The 19,503-nt window shown below is 45.3% G+C and overlaps 1 protein-coding gene and 1 long non-coding RNA gene across 3 annotated transcripts in view; one reads left to right on the forward strand and one right to left on the reverse strand.

Annotated features, from left to right (window-relative positions):
* Positions 1–323: 323 nt before the first annotated feature.
* Positions 324–9,290, reverse strand: fgf18a (fibroblast growth factor 18a). 2 transcript variants are annotated; one of them, XM_086222627.1, is made up of 6 exons: positions 7,931–9,290; positions 7,522–7,837; positions 4,004–4,043; positions 3,707–3,887; positions 2,186–2,292; positions 324–2,014 (listed from the first exon to the last, which is right to left on the reverse strand). In XM_086222627.1, exons 2-6 carry the CDS (start codon positions 7,551–7,553, stop codon positions 1,742–1,744), a joined length of 633 nt encoding a protein of 210 aa, XP_086078753.1. In that variant the 5' UTR covers positions 7,554–7,837; positions 7,931–9,290; the 3' UTR covers positions 324–1,741. The 2 variants fall into 2 exon arrangements, with proteins under 2 accessions (XP_086078753.1, XP_086078755.1); XM_086222629.1 differs by having other exon boundaries at positions 3,707–3,884; positions 7,522–9,290.
* Positions 9,291–11,707: 2,417 nt separating this feature from the next.
* Positions 11,708–19,503, forward strand: part of LOC147251053 (uncharacterized) — a 15,326-nt gene continuing 7,530 nt past the window's right edge. The window contains exon 1 of the long non-coding RNA XR_015119051.1: positions 11,708–11,837. This is a non-coding gene — a long non-coding RNA (uncharacterized LOC147251053). The remainder of the gene's footprint in view (positions 11,838–19,503) is intronic.

Consider the following 19,503-nt stretch of genomic DNA (forward strand, 5'->3'; position numbering starts at 1 on the left):
TGTAATATAAACCAAAATAAATACACTCGGAATTTTCTTTCTGCTTTTCAATTTGAGTGCAAGATTTAGGTTACCTGCTACTTCTATTTAGCCATAAAAGTGAGCTCGCTAAGGTCGATGTGTAGGTCGGGTCAATAAACAAGGGGCAATATGAGAGCTCTCATCGCTATCTCAACCTGGAAACCCAGACTCAAACTGCAACAAACACTAAAGCTGGCCTCTTTGACCCTGAACCTCTTTCTATTCTGGACTTTAGAGATAGTGGGTGAAGTGGCGGCTCAAAGAGATTGTGAGACACAGGAAATGTTTCTGTAAGGTTTACTGAGTCGAGAAAGACTGCTGCACACAAAGCTGAAATAAATAAATGAAATAATTTTATCATAATAATTATAGTAACCATCATAGTAGGATTGCTTATTTAGGGTTTCTGTCTTCTTTTATATATAATATATATAACTTTCAATAAATTGTTCCCTTTAATATTTTTCTCCTGTGTGTATGCATGAGACTTTGGTTTGTTCCACTGAATGTCTTGGTAGCAGCATTCTGTATCCACGGTATCGCACAGGAGCATCATCCCCTGGGTCGTTTCTATAGCGATGCTAATAGAGAAGGCACCCTCCCTGCCGTGCTTCCCCTGCACTCGTCGCTTCCTGCAGCTGAATCTGTAGCGTCCTCGGTGGGCAGGGCGTGGGGAGAAGTCAGGATGAAGGTCTCCAGTTGTCTTTGGTCGGTCATTGGTTTGGTTTTTCTGTGTTGGTCTGGCTGTTATGGTTTTTTTTGTTGTTTTTTTTGGTGCAGCTTGGTTTTTATACATTCCAGTTCCTAAAGCTTTGGTCCCTGCAGTGGGTCATCACGGGTTCATGCAGGGACCATATAGTCCCACTCCAGAGTCCCTCGTGATCCAGCTTCACTCGCGGTTGTTGGTGCACTCACTCTCACTCACGCACACTCAAACACACACACACCACACACTGTTACATACATTTCTTCATCTTCTTCCTGTTACAAACATGCATGTATTCAGTGAGTCAATCACTTAATGGTTACCTCATTCATCCTTCATCCATCCATTCAATCATCCGCCAGTCTCACAGGTTCCCACCAATGTAGTGGTGAGAAAAATAAGTGCGTCACATGTCAACAATGCATTATTGGTCCATTTGATCTGTGCAGATCATTTTATCCCTTTGTCCACTCTATAGTTTCTGTCTTCTTCTTGCCATTTCCCTTTATCCATCAGCAAAGCCCCCACTCTCATGTTCATTCAGTCTTCCTCACCCATGTTCTCTGAATGGTCCAGTTATAATCCCATACTTGACATTGTCCAGCTGGTCCAGAACACGAGACATAAAGGCCTTGTGGGTTTTGTGGTTGTGGTACGAGGGCCATGAGCCTGGGACTCTGGCTGCCCTTCAGATTCCCTGTCAATATTTCTGGTCTATGAAGGGAAGCAGACCAAGTCCGCTTATGCTTCCAGTGACGGACCACAAATGGTCCAGTTGGTCCAGGAAGGGAAGTAAAAGTGAAAGGAATGATCACTAACTTGGGGGCTGTAGTGGCAAATTAGTAGGTGGAAAGCTAAACCCCATGAATGATTCATCAAGTTTCTGGTCAATGTTTGTCCCAACAAAAGGAGCTGTTCAGTCATGCACGATGGAAGAGATGACTTGGTTAGCCATTGGCAGGCTCAGGTCAAGGCTTTGGATGACAAGACAGTGGGTGCTGGCGTTAGTCACTACTAGCGGGGCCCAGTAGCACGCACCCTCTTGCCCCGCTTACTGACGGTCGTGAAGCGAAAGGGTGTGGTGAGGTCAGGCTGCTCCCCAGGTGGGAAGCGCTTCATGAAGTGTACGTCCTGCTGGTTGGGGAGTGTGTGGGGGCCACGACGAGGACGCCCTCTTTTTGTGAAGCCCACATACCAGCCCGTGTAGCGCGCTGACATCAGAGCTGTGTAGTGGTTTTCCAGAACCTTTTCCACAAAGACACAGTCGGCACTTCTATTACTGGCCTTCTGAGAGAGCAGAGAAACCACAGGTATCCACACACACACACACACACACACACACACACACACACACACACACACACACACACAATCGGAGAAACAAAGAGAGGCAGGTCAGGAAACTGTAAGGACGAGTGATCTTTTTGACATATCTCTGTAAACCAAATGAAGTCTCACCTTTCCTACCAGTTTGCCCCGGCGGTTCATGCACAGGTAGAAATTGGTTTCTTTGCCCCGGATTCTCACCTGGCTACCAAAGGTATCGGCCTCCACTACGAGCTGGGCTTGTGAAGGGACAGACAGAGGGGCAGACAGACATTAGAGCCAAAGCCAATGACCAGAATTACACCATGCTGCTGTCTACTGGATATGCTGGGTTTATCAGGTAGCACCACAGTGAGTTACACTAATTGTACAAATCACAAAGCCATCAGTGTTACATTTGACTTATAAACCAGACAAGCATTCACATCAAATCCCAGTTTCAGGATTCACAGTTGCTATTAAATGTGCTGATAAATCACAGACAGATGTAAATGTCTCTTGCTGAACAGATGGTTGTAAGATAAGCGCGGTCACACACATGGATGTGAGGCTGCTGACCGCCTCGTAAAAAAGATAACAGCCTTAGATGGAGCACAGTGGGTCGAGAGGAGCAGGAACACGCTCCGACTGAATGTCTGCAACAATGTTGTTTTAAGGTGTGTGTGCAAGTGCGTGCATGTATGTGTGTGTGTGTGTGTGTGAGTGTGAGTGTGAGTGTGCAGGTGCATCTCTACACCCAGTATCACTTCACAGCTGCACATCTTCAAAGAATGCTTGTGCCTGTTTAAAAATAAATCCCTAAAATGGTTCCTACATGACCTCAGTCAACAAAGGGGTCAAGAGAAATCAATACCTCCCTCCCTCTTGCCCTCTTCCTCTCTCTTCCCCCAACTCCTCTCCCTTCTGCTCATGTTTATACCTTAATGCTCCTTATTTTATTTTTCTCCCTACTTTTGGTTCTCAGGTGCTATCTCACTTGATGTCTGTGTCTGATGGTTTGATCTCTGACTTGAAGTGACTCCCTAAAAACCATGTTTGTGAATGAAAGAAATGTGCAATATGAGCCACCAAAGGACCACCTATAGAAATATTAACGCAGCATTATGGCTGTCTTTTGCCCATTGATTGTGTGTGGTTTAAGAATGGGTGGAGAAAGTAGAGGGAAAATGGGAGTGGGGGATGGACGGAGGGAGTGTTAAAGAATGGAGGGAGGGAGGGGAAGCCTGCTGTTTAAAATCCAGAGGAGGCAACAGTGAGGATGAGAAATCAATGCAGGGATCGATAAAGGAGATGAGTTTCTAACACTCACTCTGACTCTCTACCTACCAGCTTTCTCCCTATAACTCACACTTTTTGTTTTTCTTCCAGCACTTCTTGCTCTTTCTTTCTGTCTTTTGCTCTCTTGTGAATCATTGAGTCAGCAGCCAGTCGATGAGGTCTTTGTACTCCCAAGACAAGCTCCACTGCCCCTGTGCTAAAGCCCAGGGAGGCGTGTGTGTATGTGTGTGTGCTTTTGTGAGTGTGCCTGCGCAGCTGCATTCTGTATCCATCCATGCATGCACTTGATCAACCTTCCAAGTCTCTTGTACTTGCAGTCATTAAACGGCACGAGTGTGCATCCACCCTTAAAACCTGTGTGTGTGTGTGTCTTACCATATTTGTCTCCATCTTCTCCTCGGGCACTGATTCTGCGTCCCAGCACTTGGACATGTTTACCGCTAGTGCGGCTGTAGAGCTGGTAAACCCGGTGGTGTCGTCGACTCATGGTGTCTCGCACCTGCGTCTGGTTCTCCACATGCACACTGAAGTTGACCCCATCCACACCAAGTACCTGCTGGGAACACACACACAAATACACACACTGAGTCATTAACAGGTTTGACTATGTGCACCTACTACCAACATGTAACTTAAAAACAATCATTTCCAGTCATGCATGCAGACTCTCACCTGTAATGGATTGCACATCACCAGTAACATCTGGATACATCTGGAAAAAGTAGAAACAGATGAGTTCAGAAATATGTAAGCAACATTGACGGTTGGAAGAATCAAGCGTGACACCATCATTTCCATCTCTTTCTTCTCTGCCGTTCTGTCTGTTCAACATCTCTTTTCCTTATTGGGCGATTACTCACACTGCTGGGTGTGCAGCTGCCACAGCAACCTGACATACAGACCGGCAGATGTCCAGGCATCAGCAGACAGACAACACCCAGAGCAGTGTTTATAGTTATGCTACCAGCCTTCTGTCCAAACCCATTTTCTGACCTGGCTGTGACTTTCACCACGCCAAAATCTGGCCTCCAAATGACCTGATTGGACCGTAGTGAAATTACAAACATGCCGAGACAACTAGAACATGTTTTGGTTTGGACATAAAAGGGAACGGTTTATTTGGCTGCTCTGCGTATGTAGACAGCTGGGCTGGACTAAAGGTGTACACTCCACTGTGATGTGGCTTTGGAGAGTGGTGGATTGTGGCTGCAATTAGAGATGCTGTGAACAAGTAAGAACATGAGCTACCAAAATGTGTGGAGACATTATTTATGGAGGAATTCTTTGGTAGGGAATAATTATGGTGATGCAGAAATCATGTGTTAAAAACTACAATTCCATTTTTTATGCTTGCTGATTACTCACTTCTCCCTCAGACTATCTGGACATTTACAGGCATTTATTGCTGAAACAGCTGGTAGTATTTACAATGAAAATTCTTCCCACTTTATCAGACTGCATAATTGAAGATTAGACCTTGACCTTGGATGTATCCTTTGTTATTTACAGCTTTAGAAAGGGATTGATTGTGTTGCACAAAATCTGGTCTGGCAGTCCTTGACCTGTTCTGAATTAGTAGCTGAAGACTTGATGAAGTTCAGATCCAAGTGTGTGGGCTGAAAAGCAATTTTACAAATTTCATCTTTCCCCACCTCATCGTATGCTATCTCTCTGCATACCTCTTCTCTCTCTGCTCCACTCTTTCTCCAACTTGTTGTCCTCCCTATCTCTCAGCTACCTTCTCTCTTTCTCTCTCTCTCTGTCTCTCTCTGTCTCTCTCTCCTCGTTGCCCCCCCCCCCCCCCCCCCCACTATCTGTCTCCCATCATTCCCTGCCTCCCGGCTTTATGTTTGGGGTTAGAGAGGTGACTCCTCCACACTGTCATGGGCATGCACACAGATGTGTGCAGGGTGTATGTGTGTATACAGGAGGAGCAGGCAGCTGACAGCTGGGCCAAAGCAAAGACATATGCACTGCTGAGAGAGGGAGATAGTGAGGAGGAGAGAGAGGGAGTCTGAGAGAGACACAAAGGGAAGGGGAGAAGGCAGGACAGATGAAGGTGATGTAAGAATAAATAGAGGAGAGATGAAGCCTGTGAATGTTGACAGAGAATAAAAGGGGTGAGAGATAAAATCAGAAAGAATGGGCAGATGTTCGAGGCAGGAGAGAGGGAACATAAAAGACTAGGGTTACACATCTGAGGGGTGAAAAGAAAAAAGTGGCAAAATTAGAGACAGTAGTGTAACCACAGAGTGTGGTCTGGCGTGAGAAGTAGACAAAAAGATAAATAATGGGAAAGAAAGGGGAAGGGGTTTCAACTCATGCACATCATAACACATGTCACTGCCTCCACACTCACACACTCATATACACCATCACCAACTCTGGCTTCCTTTCCTTTCTCTTCTCACTCTTTTCTTTCCCATAGCTGGTGTGTTGGCCCGTGAGTCATTCTAATAGATGCAGACATCCTGGGCAATGCAGTGTTGGCCCTCATATTTTGCCTGCACAGCCGAAAAAACCTGAGCGCCTGTGCATTGTGAGGACTCTCAGCTGTTAAAACACCACGGCTGCACTGCCGCCGAGGACACTGCAGGAAAAGTGCCTCGGCACTGGATTCCCTGCTCCCACAAAAACCACAGACACTCCATATTATGCCAGCCACAGAGAGAAAGAGAAGGAGAGAGGAAAGAGGGAGACAGGATCAGTCGGAGTGGGGGAGGGATGAGAAAATGAGAGAATAAGAGAGCACAGAGTAAAAGTTGGGGAGAGTAAAGACAGAAGGAGGTATGGAGAGAGGGAAAGCCCGGTGCGCTTTGGCTGTCTGCCAAAACAAGCAAGGGTCTGACATCATAAACCTGCGTCCCAGCAGATCTACCATATGAAGGCTGCGGTTAGTCTAGCAGGCCTCAGCACTGAGGACTGGGCACCAGTGTGGAGTGAGAGCGGTCGGCCTGGTGGGACTCAGCACAGAGCGGCGGTTTCAGCTGTGTGTAGTAGTGGTTAGAGTGGTAGGCCAACGCTGGAGCAGTGGGCTTCGGCACATTGCAAGCGTTTCAGATGTTCAGCTGTGGGCCTTGGTGAGGAACAGTGGTGCGGCTGGTGTGTGTAACAGGCCCAACTGTTGAACAATGGTTAGAGAAGCAGAGGATATGGAGCTGTAGCTTTAAGAGAAGAGCAACAGGTTGTTGTGGCAATATGCCCTGACTGGCTGGGGAAGTCTAATCAGGTTGCATGTTTTTAAGTATAAATGCAGATTTGATGAAGTAAAGTGGCTGTGGCATGAAGGAAATGAATGGATAGATGCTTGGCTCTTGTAGACCTAAACTTAAACCAGCAGACTAAACAGTCGGCCTGCTCCTCCTCAGATACTGCCAGGGGCACCATCATTCATCAGTTATTAATTCATACTTTTTTATCTCAGCATGTATCTGTGGAAAAAATGGGTATAAGCAAGACAGGAAGACAGATGTAGGCAGTTGGGTGGCTAAATGGAGAGAATGAGACAAAGAAGAGAGAGTGAGAGAGAGAGAAAAAGAGAAAGAGAGAGGCAGACACCAGCAGTAGCAGCAGCAGCACACACCCTGTCCAGGTTGTGTGAGGAATGAGAAGTATCTAGAGATGACTGCCATCTGGGAGAAGTACAGCCGACACAAAGAAAGAAAAATAAATCCCTTGGCTTTTAACAAGACACACCTCAAATGGGCAAACTCGAGCCCCCTGAGTCTGTATCCTCCTCCCTAAGATTTGCTCTTGGCACTTTATCATTTTCCTATCCCACTAGATAAAGCCGGTGTTATTTGACTGAACTTCTGAAATATTTGGAGGAAAAAAAAAAAAAGGATTTTTGGCGATGAGGAAAATGGCCTTCCCAAAGCCGGCTTGGCCATCCCAGAAGTAAGTGCAGATGGTGATGGAGATGTTTATGGCAGGTTTTATGAGTAGCACAGCCCTGACTCTGACCCAGTGACCCTGAACTGTCAGCCAATCAAAACAGGGCCCTCCGTGGCATGTTTTCGATGGGGACTGATGAGGAGTGATGTAATCCTTAGACACAGCAACCTTCCTCTCCATCATCTTCATCTGTAGCTAGGCTGTCTTTAAATTCAGTTAAGCAGTAGAAGAAGCATTTAGGAACTGAGTGGGGAAATGAGATTTTTTTTGAAGATAAAGGGAGAAAAGTGACTTACAAGACGGTCAGCGTGGAAAGAAGGGACCACATCGCTTCCCCCCTCCACTATGGAAATTGGCCCAGAGACAGTCTCCTCGCTCGGCCTGAGCCAGTCCGACAGCCCGGAGAGTTGCCTTCTGTGGCTGAAATCCGCTGGATGTTGTACAAAGTCAAAGAGTCAGCGGACACTCCCGTTGGCATCGGCGGCGGTGTGCCCCGGTTCCCCCGGCGTGGGTAAATATGCGGGCTCGGGCAAGGTTGGGTGTGAGGCAGCAGTAACTGTGCCACTGTGACCGCCGGGCAACCTCTGACAGCTGTCCAGACCGTGGGGCAGTCTATAGTGGGCGGGGGAGCAAAGGGGGAAGGTTAGGGCTTTAAACGCTGCGCGTCCCCGACAAGGAACAGGTGAAATCGCGCGCACGGCTCACAGATTACAAACTGCAATCGACCGCGTTGACCCGCAGAATGATGCTCGGCCCTGTGACAGCTGCGGTGCGTGCGTAATCTTCTGCGTAATCCAGTGCGTAATGTTTCAGCGCAGCAGCGATCTTCTGGTCTCTAAAATGACTTCTGTTGAAGAAAGTGGTGAAGTATTTCTGCCAACACAGACAGGAGGCGGATGGAGATTTAGTCCCAGCAGAGCAGTATCAGTAACAGTTGGAGAAGGGCTACCTGGGCTGGCTGATGGAGCAAACGATGAGCTGGAGACGGGGGTTCTGCGGGCGCAGGGTAGTGGAAGGCGCCCTCGGTCATGTCTGCGCCCCCACGCTGGCTCAACGGATCTGTGACTCAGGTGACACTGGCCAACAGTGTCGGACAGAAAGGGTGATGAGGTCCCGGAGCGGTCCAGCTCAGAGGGGTATGTGCAGGGTGTTGAATGGGAATGGGAAGGGATAATGAAGGGGAAATAAAGACGAGGAAGGGAGGGGTGGCTGGAGAGGATGGGAACAGCTGTGACTGGGTGGCGGACTCAGCCACCCGCGACACAGAGAGGAAATGACAGCCGCACTTTGCACCTGATTTTCCGGACTTCCCCGCTGCTTCAGCCGCTGGTTACCGCCTGGCTGCAGTAGTCCTCCCTGCGCCTTCTCGACACAATACCAGCCAAAACACAGCACGATGACATCACCTCCAAAATGTTTGAAGGGGGAAAATGCAATCCGATCTTTTTATTTATTTTTTTAAACGTAGAAAGTTTAAGGAGTTTCTCTGAAGGAAAAAAACACGAAAGTCTCTCCGTTCCGAGAAAAACGAGCTCCGCTGTGCAAAAAGGGAAGAGTCGAGCTCGCCAGTTTTCTGAAGAATTAAAAGTTAAACGGGCGCACAGGAGACGTGTTTACCCAAAAATCACACTGACAGATCGACTCCCAGTCCAAAACCTGCACCCTTCTATCTGCCTCCCTGGTTCATTCAGACAGGAGAAAAAGCAAGAGAAAAGCCCAAAAGAACCCAGTCGTGCGTCTTTTATCCACTTTTCTGGTATTATGCAGATCTGTCTCTCTTTCAAAAATTCCTCGGTTTCCTTCCATAAAAAAGCTCTTTCTTGAGGGGGGCTGCACAGGAGAGACGCGTCGGCAGGCACAGACCTCACTCCAAGAAAACCAGAACAAGATTTTAACAGACGCGGATCAATCCTCCCTCCCTCCCTCCTCTCCTCTCTTCTCCTCACTCCCTCCCACCCTCTCTCTCTCTCTCTCTCTCTCTCTCTCTCTCGCTCTCCTTCACTCACACGCACATGCACACTTATTGGATCAAAATGGGATTAGTCAGTGGCTGTACGATGCTCACAAAACTTACCCTGAAAAAAATAAAAAAAATCCAAGTGAAGAGCTTCTTCGACTAATTTTCTTGATCAAGAAATATTTATATGCCGTATTTTGACTAATATTCCTGTCAATCAAAAGTATTGGAAACTAGATGTTATTTTAATCCGGATGAAATGACCTGTCTCCAGAAAATTCAATTTTAAATTACATTTCAGAAGAAATGAAATTGGCTCTTGAAAGCGTCTGGAGAAAGTGGAAAACATGTGTTTTTATGAAGATTTTCATAAAAGACACCTGCCTCAGACAAGTGAACATCTGTCTTTATATCATGCAGACTGTTTGCCCTCCATTTTCTCTCCCGAGGATAACCTCACCCCTGCAGCTTCAGTGGGCCAGGAGTCTCTCTCTCTCTCTCTCTCTCTCTCTCTCTCTCTCTCTCTCTCTCTCTCTCTCACACACACACACACACACACACACACACACACACTCAGTCATGCATGTATTTTGACTCCCAATTTCTTACCTTTTAAGTAAAACCTTAAGAGGGAAAAATGAAACGGAGAATGAGAGACAGTCGGGAGGGCGGTATGTAAGCACAGACACGGATCCAAAACGAACATTTCTCAGGGATTTCGGCAGCAACGCCCGCTCTGCGCTCCCCAAAACTCCCTCTCACCGCCGTACAACCGCAGACGGTCAGCCAAGCCAACACAACACGGCTGCCATACCTTTCACTGACACACACACACACACACACACACACACGCACACACACAGAATAGAGAGAGGGAGAGTGTGTGTATGTGTGTGTGTGTACTGAAGGTGGGAGGGGGTTGGCCTCATACATCAGGGACAGTTATTTTGGCTCAAAGTGTAGGCTTATTCTTTTCAACATTGTACTTTCAAATCTCTCTCTCTCTCTCACTCTCTCTCTCTCACACACACACTCTCTCTCTCTCTCTCTCTCTCTCACACACTCACACACACACACACACACACACAGAGTCAGACTTCTGCAACTGGACGGGGTTGAGCTGGGCTGGGTAGGGGTACTGTGGTTGAATGCCTTTCCAGTCATGCTCCATAGACAAGCCTCTGGCCTTCTTTCCTACCACTGGCTCTCTCCGTCTTTGCACCTGTGTCTGGGTGCTTTTTCGCTGCTCACCGCACTGCTGCAAGGGACAAGAGTGTAAATGTTGTGGAGAGGGATTTGAACCACATTCTGGTGATGAGGTATGAGCCCGTCTGGTACTGTTAAGCCCAGATGGAAGGGTTCAGAAGTAGGACGGCGTTACATCTTGTTACTACTGCAAAAGATCCAAATTTCATTCACGTGATATATGAAACACGATTTAATAGAGGTGAATGTTTTATTTTAGTGCCATTAAATAAGGGTTAGGGTATCAAACAGGAGCAGGAGGATCATGAGGTTTACATCTGGAAGCTTATAATGACAAGTTGCTGCTCAAATATTTGTCTGGTTACTCAGAAAACAAAGCTGAAAGAAGTGAAAGTGATTCAATCCTGCACTTAATAAACTGATGCATGTGAATTTGAAGATGACAAAGCATTGGCTGAAAGGTGGGACTTTCACAAAAATTCACACACTTTATCCCAAAACTAACATAAAGTTCAGAAAAAAAGGATTGTTTTAACACTAGTGCACCATTTCCTCTCTTGTCACATCACTCTCCCTCACTTTCATTTTCTGTCCTCCCTATCTGTCTCTTTAATCTCCTGGACTGTTTTTTTTTTTATCTCCGTCCCTCCCTCTGTTTGCAGCCAGCATATTGATTGCTCATGTCTTTGCCTCTGCAGCTCCTGCCTATTGATCCTCAGCTAGGACACACACACACAAACTTGTATTCACTCACATCATCAGAGACACAGCTGCCCCCCTTTTCCTTTCCACACTCTCAGAAAAAAAACATACTTGCCACACACATTTTTCATAAATGCACATGTGCTCAAATGTATACACAAAGAGTAACCAGGACACATGTTTTTTGCATATACCCTCTGTTGTGTTGAATAGACTTGGCATTGATGGACGTTATGCTTTTGTGCTCCTCTCTCGACTCATTAAAGTGAATGTGAGCTGTGTGGTGTGTGTGTGTGTGTGTGTGTGTGTGTGTGTGTGTGTGTGTGTGTGTGTGTGTGTGTGTGTGTGTGTGTGTATCTGGGGCCCAGTAGCTGCTGCTGATGTGGGCCCAGCAGCTTTCTCTCTGTATCTCCCTGCCTCTCTTTGACTGGGCCTGCAGGCTTCTTCATCCAGGGAGCCTGGTCAATATGGCCATTCTGTCTAGCAATTAACATCGATCAGCGCTCGTCAATACCGTTAGCACCCAGACAAAGACCCAGGGTGCATTGCGTGTGCCTGCCCTTTCTCTATCACAGTCCAACAAATCCCCAAACAGCACTCTCATTATATGAGGGCATTCTGGCTTGACCCCAAGGTCGTCATGGAGAAGAAGCACGGCGTGCTGGACTCTGTACTATGGGTGACTGGAGAAGGACCTAATGCTGAGCTCAGAGAGGTTGTAGCTGCAGGCCAGTAGTCAAATCACTGGTGAGGTGTGTGTGTGTGAGTAAGGTGCGTATGAGTCAAGTTTAGATATACTCTGGTCTGGCCGAAGACACATTGGTGGTCAAGGCGATATCAGCCCCTTGCTGTGCATTCTAAATCGTTCAAAAGTTTTAAAACTTCAACCAGTATAAATGCAATCCATCATCCTGGAGGATTGCGGTGGATTGTGTGCAATTAGTTGGTTCTATAAGGTATGGGCTGTATATGTTTGGATGGGCGGAGGGACCGTGAAAGTAGACGTGCGTGTATGTGGGATATTCTGGAGGGAGGGAGAGAGGGGCTTGTGGCTTTGATTAATACCTGCAGACATGGACGTTAAACTTCACATCAGATGTTGAGATGTCAGCCTTACATCGCTCTCTGGGATTGATATCCCTGCTCTGTTAATCATGGGCCAAGTTTAAACTGTTCCCCAATGTGTAAATGTATGAGACACTTAATAAAGGCTCTTTGATGACAGGGGGCCCATGCGAAGTCAAGGAATGTGTACAGTGTGCCGGGCTTTGAAATGAGAACCTGTTCACCACTTGTCTGTGTCTGCAAGATGAGAGAATCGACAGCTGCAGCTAAGTAAGAGCAGGAATTAATTAGCCGAGAGCCATTTGTGTGATAGTGAGCTGGAGTTGAGATGAAGAGAAAAGCAAAATATTGTTTTTATTAGCAGCGATGTTGGTGGTGCACAGCCTGCTCCTTTCTCTCCCTTAGCAAGATTAATTCAATGAATATCATCGTTTACTCTGCTCTCTGTCCCGGAATCCATTGCAGCTGTTGTCTCTATACATAGCCCAACTGAAGCATTGGAATAACTTTACTTTGACACTTTCAACTTGGAGGGTTTGATGCTACTTTGGAATCATGTCAGGGTGATTATTCATGCAATCTAGCTTGTCATTGTCAAGCCAAAGCCTGGTTTTATAGTGTGAATCATTCTCAGTAAGGCTTGTTCTCCAGGCTACACCTGCCATCACAGCATCTGTGATGATTTTCAGCTGAGCTTGACTGGATCCAGAATAATATTTTGAATATCTCAAGATGTATTGTCATTGTTGTGGTTGATGTTTGCCAAAATATCTACGAAAACAAAACGTGTCTTACATTATATGAGCACAGTTTATGATTCTGACCTGAAAACAGCACTTGCACATGCAATCCAGAAACGGGACTCTCCTGTAGAGCCCTGACAAGGCAGTTTGTTGAATTTTGCACGAGTGGACACTCAGCTTGGATGCTTCCTTCATGACGGTACTGGATCATTTATCGATACCTTCAGGAAGTAAAGACTTCACAAAGTAATTCTTCAAGTATTCAACAATGTATTCATTTGAAATTCTTACGTATTTTTGTTCTTCCAGTACAACAAGATATGCCAATTTCAACCTATAATATCATTACATACACCTGTCAATCAATCTCTCTCAATAATAAATAACTGCAATCTAAAGAGGCAGTTAAAAAAAAATTGTACGATTTAGAGCAGGAGCGGCGGCTGCTGCACGCTGTCTGACACTGATTAGCCGGGGCTGGTTTGTGTGCTCTGCAAGGATGTACTAGTTAATTGCTTTTGACCAATGAGGTTGTATATAAATATGCAATGCTCAGTGACTGGGTGGATGTTTGTTTAATCATGGTCCTTGTGGTTATAAGTGTTTGGTTGAGTCAGTGTGTCATGACCCTCAGTGAAAGTGTGTGTAGCTATAGTGTGAATGGCTATGCTGTCAATAATGGTATGTGCAAGAGTGTGTGTGTTTGTGTGTGTGCGTTTCAGAGTTAACCTTCGTACTCTTGCGAATAATGATGTGAACTGCAGCTGTGGTTTGTGTTGGAGGCTTGTCCGGTGTGTTGTTGTCTTTTTTCCTTCCTGTCTCATGTTCAGGCACTCAGCGATGGAATTCGTGAGCATGGTAACCTTCACTCCTGTCATTTTCTCTGTCCATCTCTTCCACACTCCTCTCTTCCTCCTTTCCAGTAATACCTTTCAGTCTTCCACCCTCCTCGCTGCTGCCCTTTGTGGTCCCTCTCACTACATCCATTTCTCTCATTCAGTTTTTTCCCCCTCTTCCTGCCCCTTTAGCCTTGCCACTGGGCAAAGGAGGAACTGTAATGTTTATAAAACCCTTTAATGTGCTATGTAATTACCCTGGCAGCACCTCCCATCATTACTCACGCCAATAAAGCACCTTGGAACTGACATGTCAGAGTGGGAGAGCAAGAGACAGGAAAGAAAGAGGAGGGGGCATATACACTTTCCATCACCCCCCCCACATTAATCTCTCCTTTCTTGTCTTTCCTCGCTCTCCATTTGTCCATCTCTGTTTTGTCACTTCTTTCATTCTTTCCATTCACAGCTCCTTCCTCTCGCTCTGTATCCCCTTCTGTCCGGCTCGCTACGACTTCTGCCAGATGCCCAGGTGGTGGTCAATTACAGCACAAGTCCTTTTGGAATAACAAAAGCATTCTTAAACTTGCTCCATGGAACCTATTTTAGGAAAACTTCTCTGTATGTTGGAAGCTACATGAATGGGCCTGAAGGAGAGGAAGAGAGAGGGAGAGAGAGAGAGAGAGAGAGAGAGAGAGAGAGAGAGAGAGAGAATTATAAAAAATAACACTTACTGAAGGAGTGTAAATGAGGATACATAAAACAGGCAGGCAGCTGCAGGAGCAGTCTGACTGATGCATTCCTAAAACAAATTGTTGTGAGTAATGCAGAAATGTTTGTTCATGCTAAAAAACTTCCAATTGCAATTAACACATACTCGGAGCCTCTTACAGCAGTTCCTCCCTCTCCAGTGCTCCCACTCATGCTAGTCCTCCAGTCACCATACCTCCCACTACGACAGCTGAGGCCCTGGTTCTTCTAGTGTTAGCACTCATGCTAAGTCCCATACCTTTGCTCTACCTTGAATACTCAAATGTCATTTGCCTTGGTAACACCGGGCTCTTACTGTAAAAGTCTGCTGTTGCCTCTAAATTGTCCTCTTTCTTGGCAAAATCCTCATTTGTAAGACAAATATTTTAACAAATTAAGCAGCAAAACAATGGGTGGGTGTCTGCCTGACGTCAGCCTGCATTTCATTAGAAATCGCTAGGCTAACGCTTTCCATATGGAGAAGCCTGCAGGGTAGCCCCCTGCTGCCCAGCCCCAGCCTAGCCCAGCCCAGCATGGCCCAGCTCGACTTGGTTGCCATGGTCTGCCCCCACCCCGAATCTCAGTCGGCTCCCTGTTTGGACCCCATCCGGGCCCCCACCATTATGTCATCTTTAATTTGGACTTGTCACACATCACCTGACACCTACCCCCGTCATGCTGTAACCTTTTGTCCCATTGGAGCAAGAAAGCACTCTGGAGGCTTTCTCCCTCTTCTTTTCTCTTCCTCTTTGCCTGTTGTTTTAACACAACTCTCCCTTTTTTCCTCGTTCTTTTGTTTTGTCACCCCCCGTAAGCTCAGTCACTTTCTCTATCTTTCCCTCCTCACTACCTGCCTTTCTCCTCTGCTCGCTGTCATTCAGACTTCTAGAAGGCGTGATTTTACGAGTCAGGATGACGATCAGGAAAACGACTAGGCTCTGATGACACCTTCGCTCAGTCGCCCTCATCCCCAGAGAGGTGATGTGAATGACAGATACATGTGGGAAGTGACACTCAGAGGGAAAGTAAAGTGTTGTGCAAAGAACTAAATTATAGTGCATGACAGGATTCTGGAGTCAGATCGGTGTGTTGTTGAGCATCAGGCTGCTGGAGAGTGACAGGGCCGTGAGTCTGTCTCCTGTGATGGAAATATGGAATTTGACAGAAGAAGGACGGGGCAGGAGAGGGAAGCACAGATGAGAAATGGATTCATGATTGCAAGCAGGAGTTTACGCACCCATAGAGTACTAAAACAAAAATCTGTGTGAAGGCACAACACATGTGAGTGAAGTCTGGTGTGTGTGTGTGTGTGTGTGTGTGCGTGCGTGCGTGCGTGCGTGCGTGCGTGTATGTGTGTGTCACACGCGCGAACTCGCTCTTCCTTGGCATGTGCTATGTGAATCGTTGTGTGTTGGTTTGAGTGCACACCAGTGTGAGTTGCTGGGTGTCTCTGGTAGCCGTCCCTCATCACTGCTCATTTCCCCCAGGTCTCTGGTGTTGGCTGCTCTGCAGTGGTGTGCCATTCTCTTCTCTTCTCTTCTCTTCTCTTCTCTTCTCTTCTCTTCTCTTCTCTTCTCTTCTCTTCTCTTCTCTTCTCTTCTCTTCTCTTCTCTTCTCTTCTCTTCTCTTCTCTTCTCTTCTGTCCCCGAAAGAATGAGAAACTGGAGCACTTGTAAAGAGCGTTGCCAGTGCATACATTGTATTTTATGATACAGATAATCATTTTTGGCTTTGACGGCATGAAATTCAAAGTTGGATTGTTGGAGGATAAAACTGCAGTCATGATAATTTTGTGAGGTTTGAAAGCTCTATTTTTATATCATGCAAGTCATATAACTCCCTTTGGCGTCTGCAATAAGAAAATGAATGAATCAAGTAGTGACAGCTGGTAGACAACCATTTGGTGAAATTATTCTCCCCAGCTGAATAGCCTGTATTCAGCTTGGTTGGAGGAAAACGCTTTTTATTGTGGAGAAAGTATTCTGGACTCTAATGATCTGGAGAGAACTGGGCTGAGTGAAGTGAAAGGAAACTTCAGAGAGACTATAAATACTCAAACGACTACTTATTGGATTAAACATTGACAATGGAACAGAAGGAAGAAATTTTTGCTGTACACAACTCAGTTTACTCAATTTAAATATATATTCCTGCAGTTTTCCAAAGTTGAACATGATTGAAGCTTCCTTTTTGTATGATTGTTAAATTGACAATAAACACACATAAAAGAAACCCAAACCAGAAATCGCTCAAGTGTGCATATTTCTGCCAAGGCAAACATGGCAATTTCATGATCGGGCCCTAATTAATGCTTCAAGCAACAATGAGTGGGCTCTCGCACCCCCACGTGGTGTGTGTGGATGTTCTGTTGTGTGAGAGAGGTGAAACCTTATAATATTCAGATTTTTTTTCCTGAAAGAGCAGTCTAATGCACCGTGGTTCAAATTTCACTACACACACTGAGAATAGCCCAAGGTAAATTTGATGTAAATCTTCAGGCTTATTTCCTGTAACCACTAAGTGGCGCTATGGATATGATTTAAATTCAGCTTATATATGTTTAGGCCAGGAGTCAAAGTTTAGAAAAGATCTGACCATGTGGTATCCAGTTCCAACAGTTTCTATGGCGGCCACATTGCCACGGTAACGCCATAGTAACCCCTCTCTCAGTTCTTGAGGAATTTCTGGCCAAATATGAGATGATATGGTTTACCCACTTGCTGTACATCAAAGTGTAAAGAGAACATGCTAATTTCTGTACACACCAGGTGGCACTATGACAAATGGAGTTCATTCTCAGCCAATTCTGCACCCTCCCACCAAATTTGGTGAAAATCAGTCATATTGTGTCTGCACAATCCTGCTTAAAAAGACAGTTGAATTGGTGAATTGGTATGAGACACCCGGATTGTCATTCATGAATTATAGCCACCAGATCTCCAACTGAACCCCTTATGGGACATTCTGGACACACACACACACACACACACACACACACACACACACACACACACACACACACACACACACCTACACACACACACACACACACACACACACACACACAAATACTAGATGAAGCTTTCCATTAACATCATCAAGACATCCAATACAAAAATATTATTTGAGCATTTTGAGTTTGTGAAGCTGTTCTGGAGGCTTGTGGTGACCTTTATAAACACCTTGCAAAGACATTTTATGTTGTTTTTTCCTCTTAACTTTCACCCGGCCTCGTTTACCTACATCAGAGTTTCTCTTTCATTGTGCTATTTTTTAATCTTTCTTTTATGGGAGAAAAACTCTCCTCTGATTAATCTCTGATACTCCTCTTAAATGTCACTAGCAAGGACATGAACAAGGCTGAGCTAAAATCTGATCATTTTTGAAGACAGATTTATTTTTGTTTTGCTGGTAAATATCATTTAAGAAACATTTGTATTGTCTGATTTTATTAAAAAAAACTGACACAAACATGGGCTTTTAGAAGCAAAATATGGAAACATCGAATCAGCTGACTGGTAGTCAGTAGCACCAAATTAACACAAAACAGTTACATAATTAGTTGTAATAGCTGCTTTAAAAATACATTCATCTTAAAAAAGAAACAATTTACAATTTTAAAAGTTGTGATGGACGATGCTGCTGGGTGCACATCACTGGTCAGTAGATGAAATACATATTAAATACTTGTTTACAATACAAGGTTTTATCACAATATATACGGGGGTCACAATGTCCCCTGCTGTGTCTTCTCATGAATACTTAGAATGATATCATAAAAAGGAAGATACACAAATATTAGAGCAGAATCCTATGAATTTCCAGTAACACCAACAACGTGCATCACTTATCATAGGTACAACTGCAGATGAGAACAGCCTGGTTTCTAGCAAGCAAAAAAAAAGATATTTTTAGTGAGATGTCGGGAAAAGTTTCAGCCATTGTTTTTTTTATTATTATTATTCTAACCCAAACCATAATATTTCCCAAACCGAGTGTTTTTCTGCCGAAACCTAACCAGATCTTAACCACAGTGTTGTCAGAACTCATAAAACACTTAAATTATTGCAATTCCCGCTAAGAAGATTAGAAATGTCTGGCATTTCTCCTGAGGTTCTCACTGCATGGGTTTGCACAGGTGTAATCTGTGTTATGTAGACAAGTGCTGGATTTGAACTCATGACCGTGGCATTGGAGATGGATGCGCTAGCAAGAGGTTAAAACTCCTGTGTGTCAGCATTTGTTACCTGTATGTGTTGTTTGGGGGTTGAGGAAAGGTAACCACAAATCTTTCTCTCAGAATATGTCACAGATTAATGGCTGAAACATGTCTTGCTCCTGGCTCAGGATTATGCAGGTTATACACAAATTATAGGTGTAAAAGTGAATGAGAACAGCCTGCCCCTCGTTACCTCTTGTTATCGTGCGACCAAAGTTCAATGCTGAGGTCATAGGAGAACAAGTGAGCTGTCTCCATCTGTTGAGGGTGATGGCAAAGTTGTGATTGAAACCCCCAGAAAGTTTGTAAAGGAAACTTGAGGTTTGAGATGACTGGATGTACGCTGTGTTGACGCAGTGGAAATGTAGCAGCACAGCTCTGTTTTCAACCAATGACTGTCACATTATGTGTGCTTCACTTTCAGTGCACTGCAAAATCCCAACGCTTGCACATTCAAAGTAGCGAGGCTGGCTTATAAAATGACAGTGGTGGAGTGGTAAATACCAGAGTGACAACATCAGACATTTGTGTCTGGTTGTGTGGTATGCTCAGTAGCAGTGTGTTTTCAGCAGCTAGTTTGTACTGTGTATTAGCAGTTTACAACGTGTGTGTGTGTCTGTGTACATGCACGAGTGTAAATGAACCATTGCATGTGTATAAACTGCGTCAGTAGACTGTGAGTCCAGTAGCAATGTGTGTGTGTGTGTGTGTGTGTGTGTGTGTGTGTGTGTGTGTGTGTGTGTGTGTGTGTGTGTGTGTGTGTGTGTGTGTGTGTGTTGGCTCTCTGTGGGGTTGTTGGTTGC

The sequence above is a fragment of the Aulostomus chinensis genome, chromosome 13, assembly GCF_037954235.1.
Source record: "Aulostomus chinensis isolate RoL2024-O1b breed Wild chromosome 13, RoL_Achi_v1.0, whole genome shotgun sequence".
NCBI classification, from domain to species: Eukaryota; Metazoa; Chordata; class Actinopteri; order Syngnathiformes; family Aulostomidae; genus Aulostomus; species Aulostomus chinensis.

Excerpts from the sequence above, each read along its gene's own strand:
- fgf18a (XM_086222627.1), bottom strand. The coding sequence starts at position 7,553 with ATGTGGTCCCTTCTTTCCACGCTGACCGTCTT. Across the intron at positions 3,888-4,003 it reads TGATGTGCAATCCATTACAG|CAGGTACTTGGTGTGGATGG; the intron begins GTGAGAGTCTGC and ends GTGTGTTCCCAG. Across the intron at positions 2,015-2,185 it reads GGGGCAAACTGGTAGGAAAG|AAGGCCAGTAATAGAAGTGC; the intron begins GTGAGACTTCAT and ends CTGCTCTCTCAG.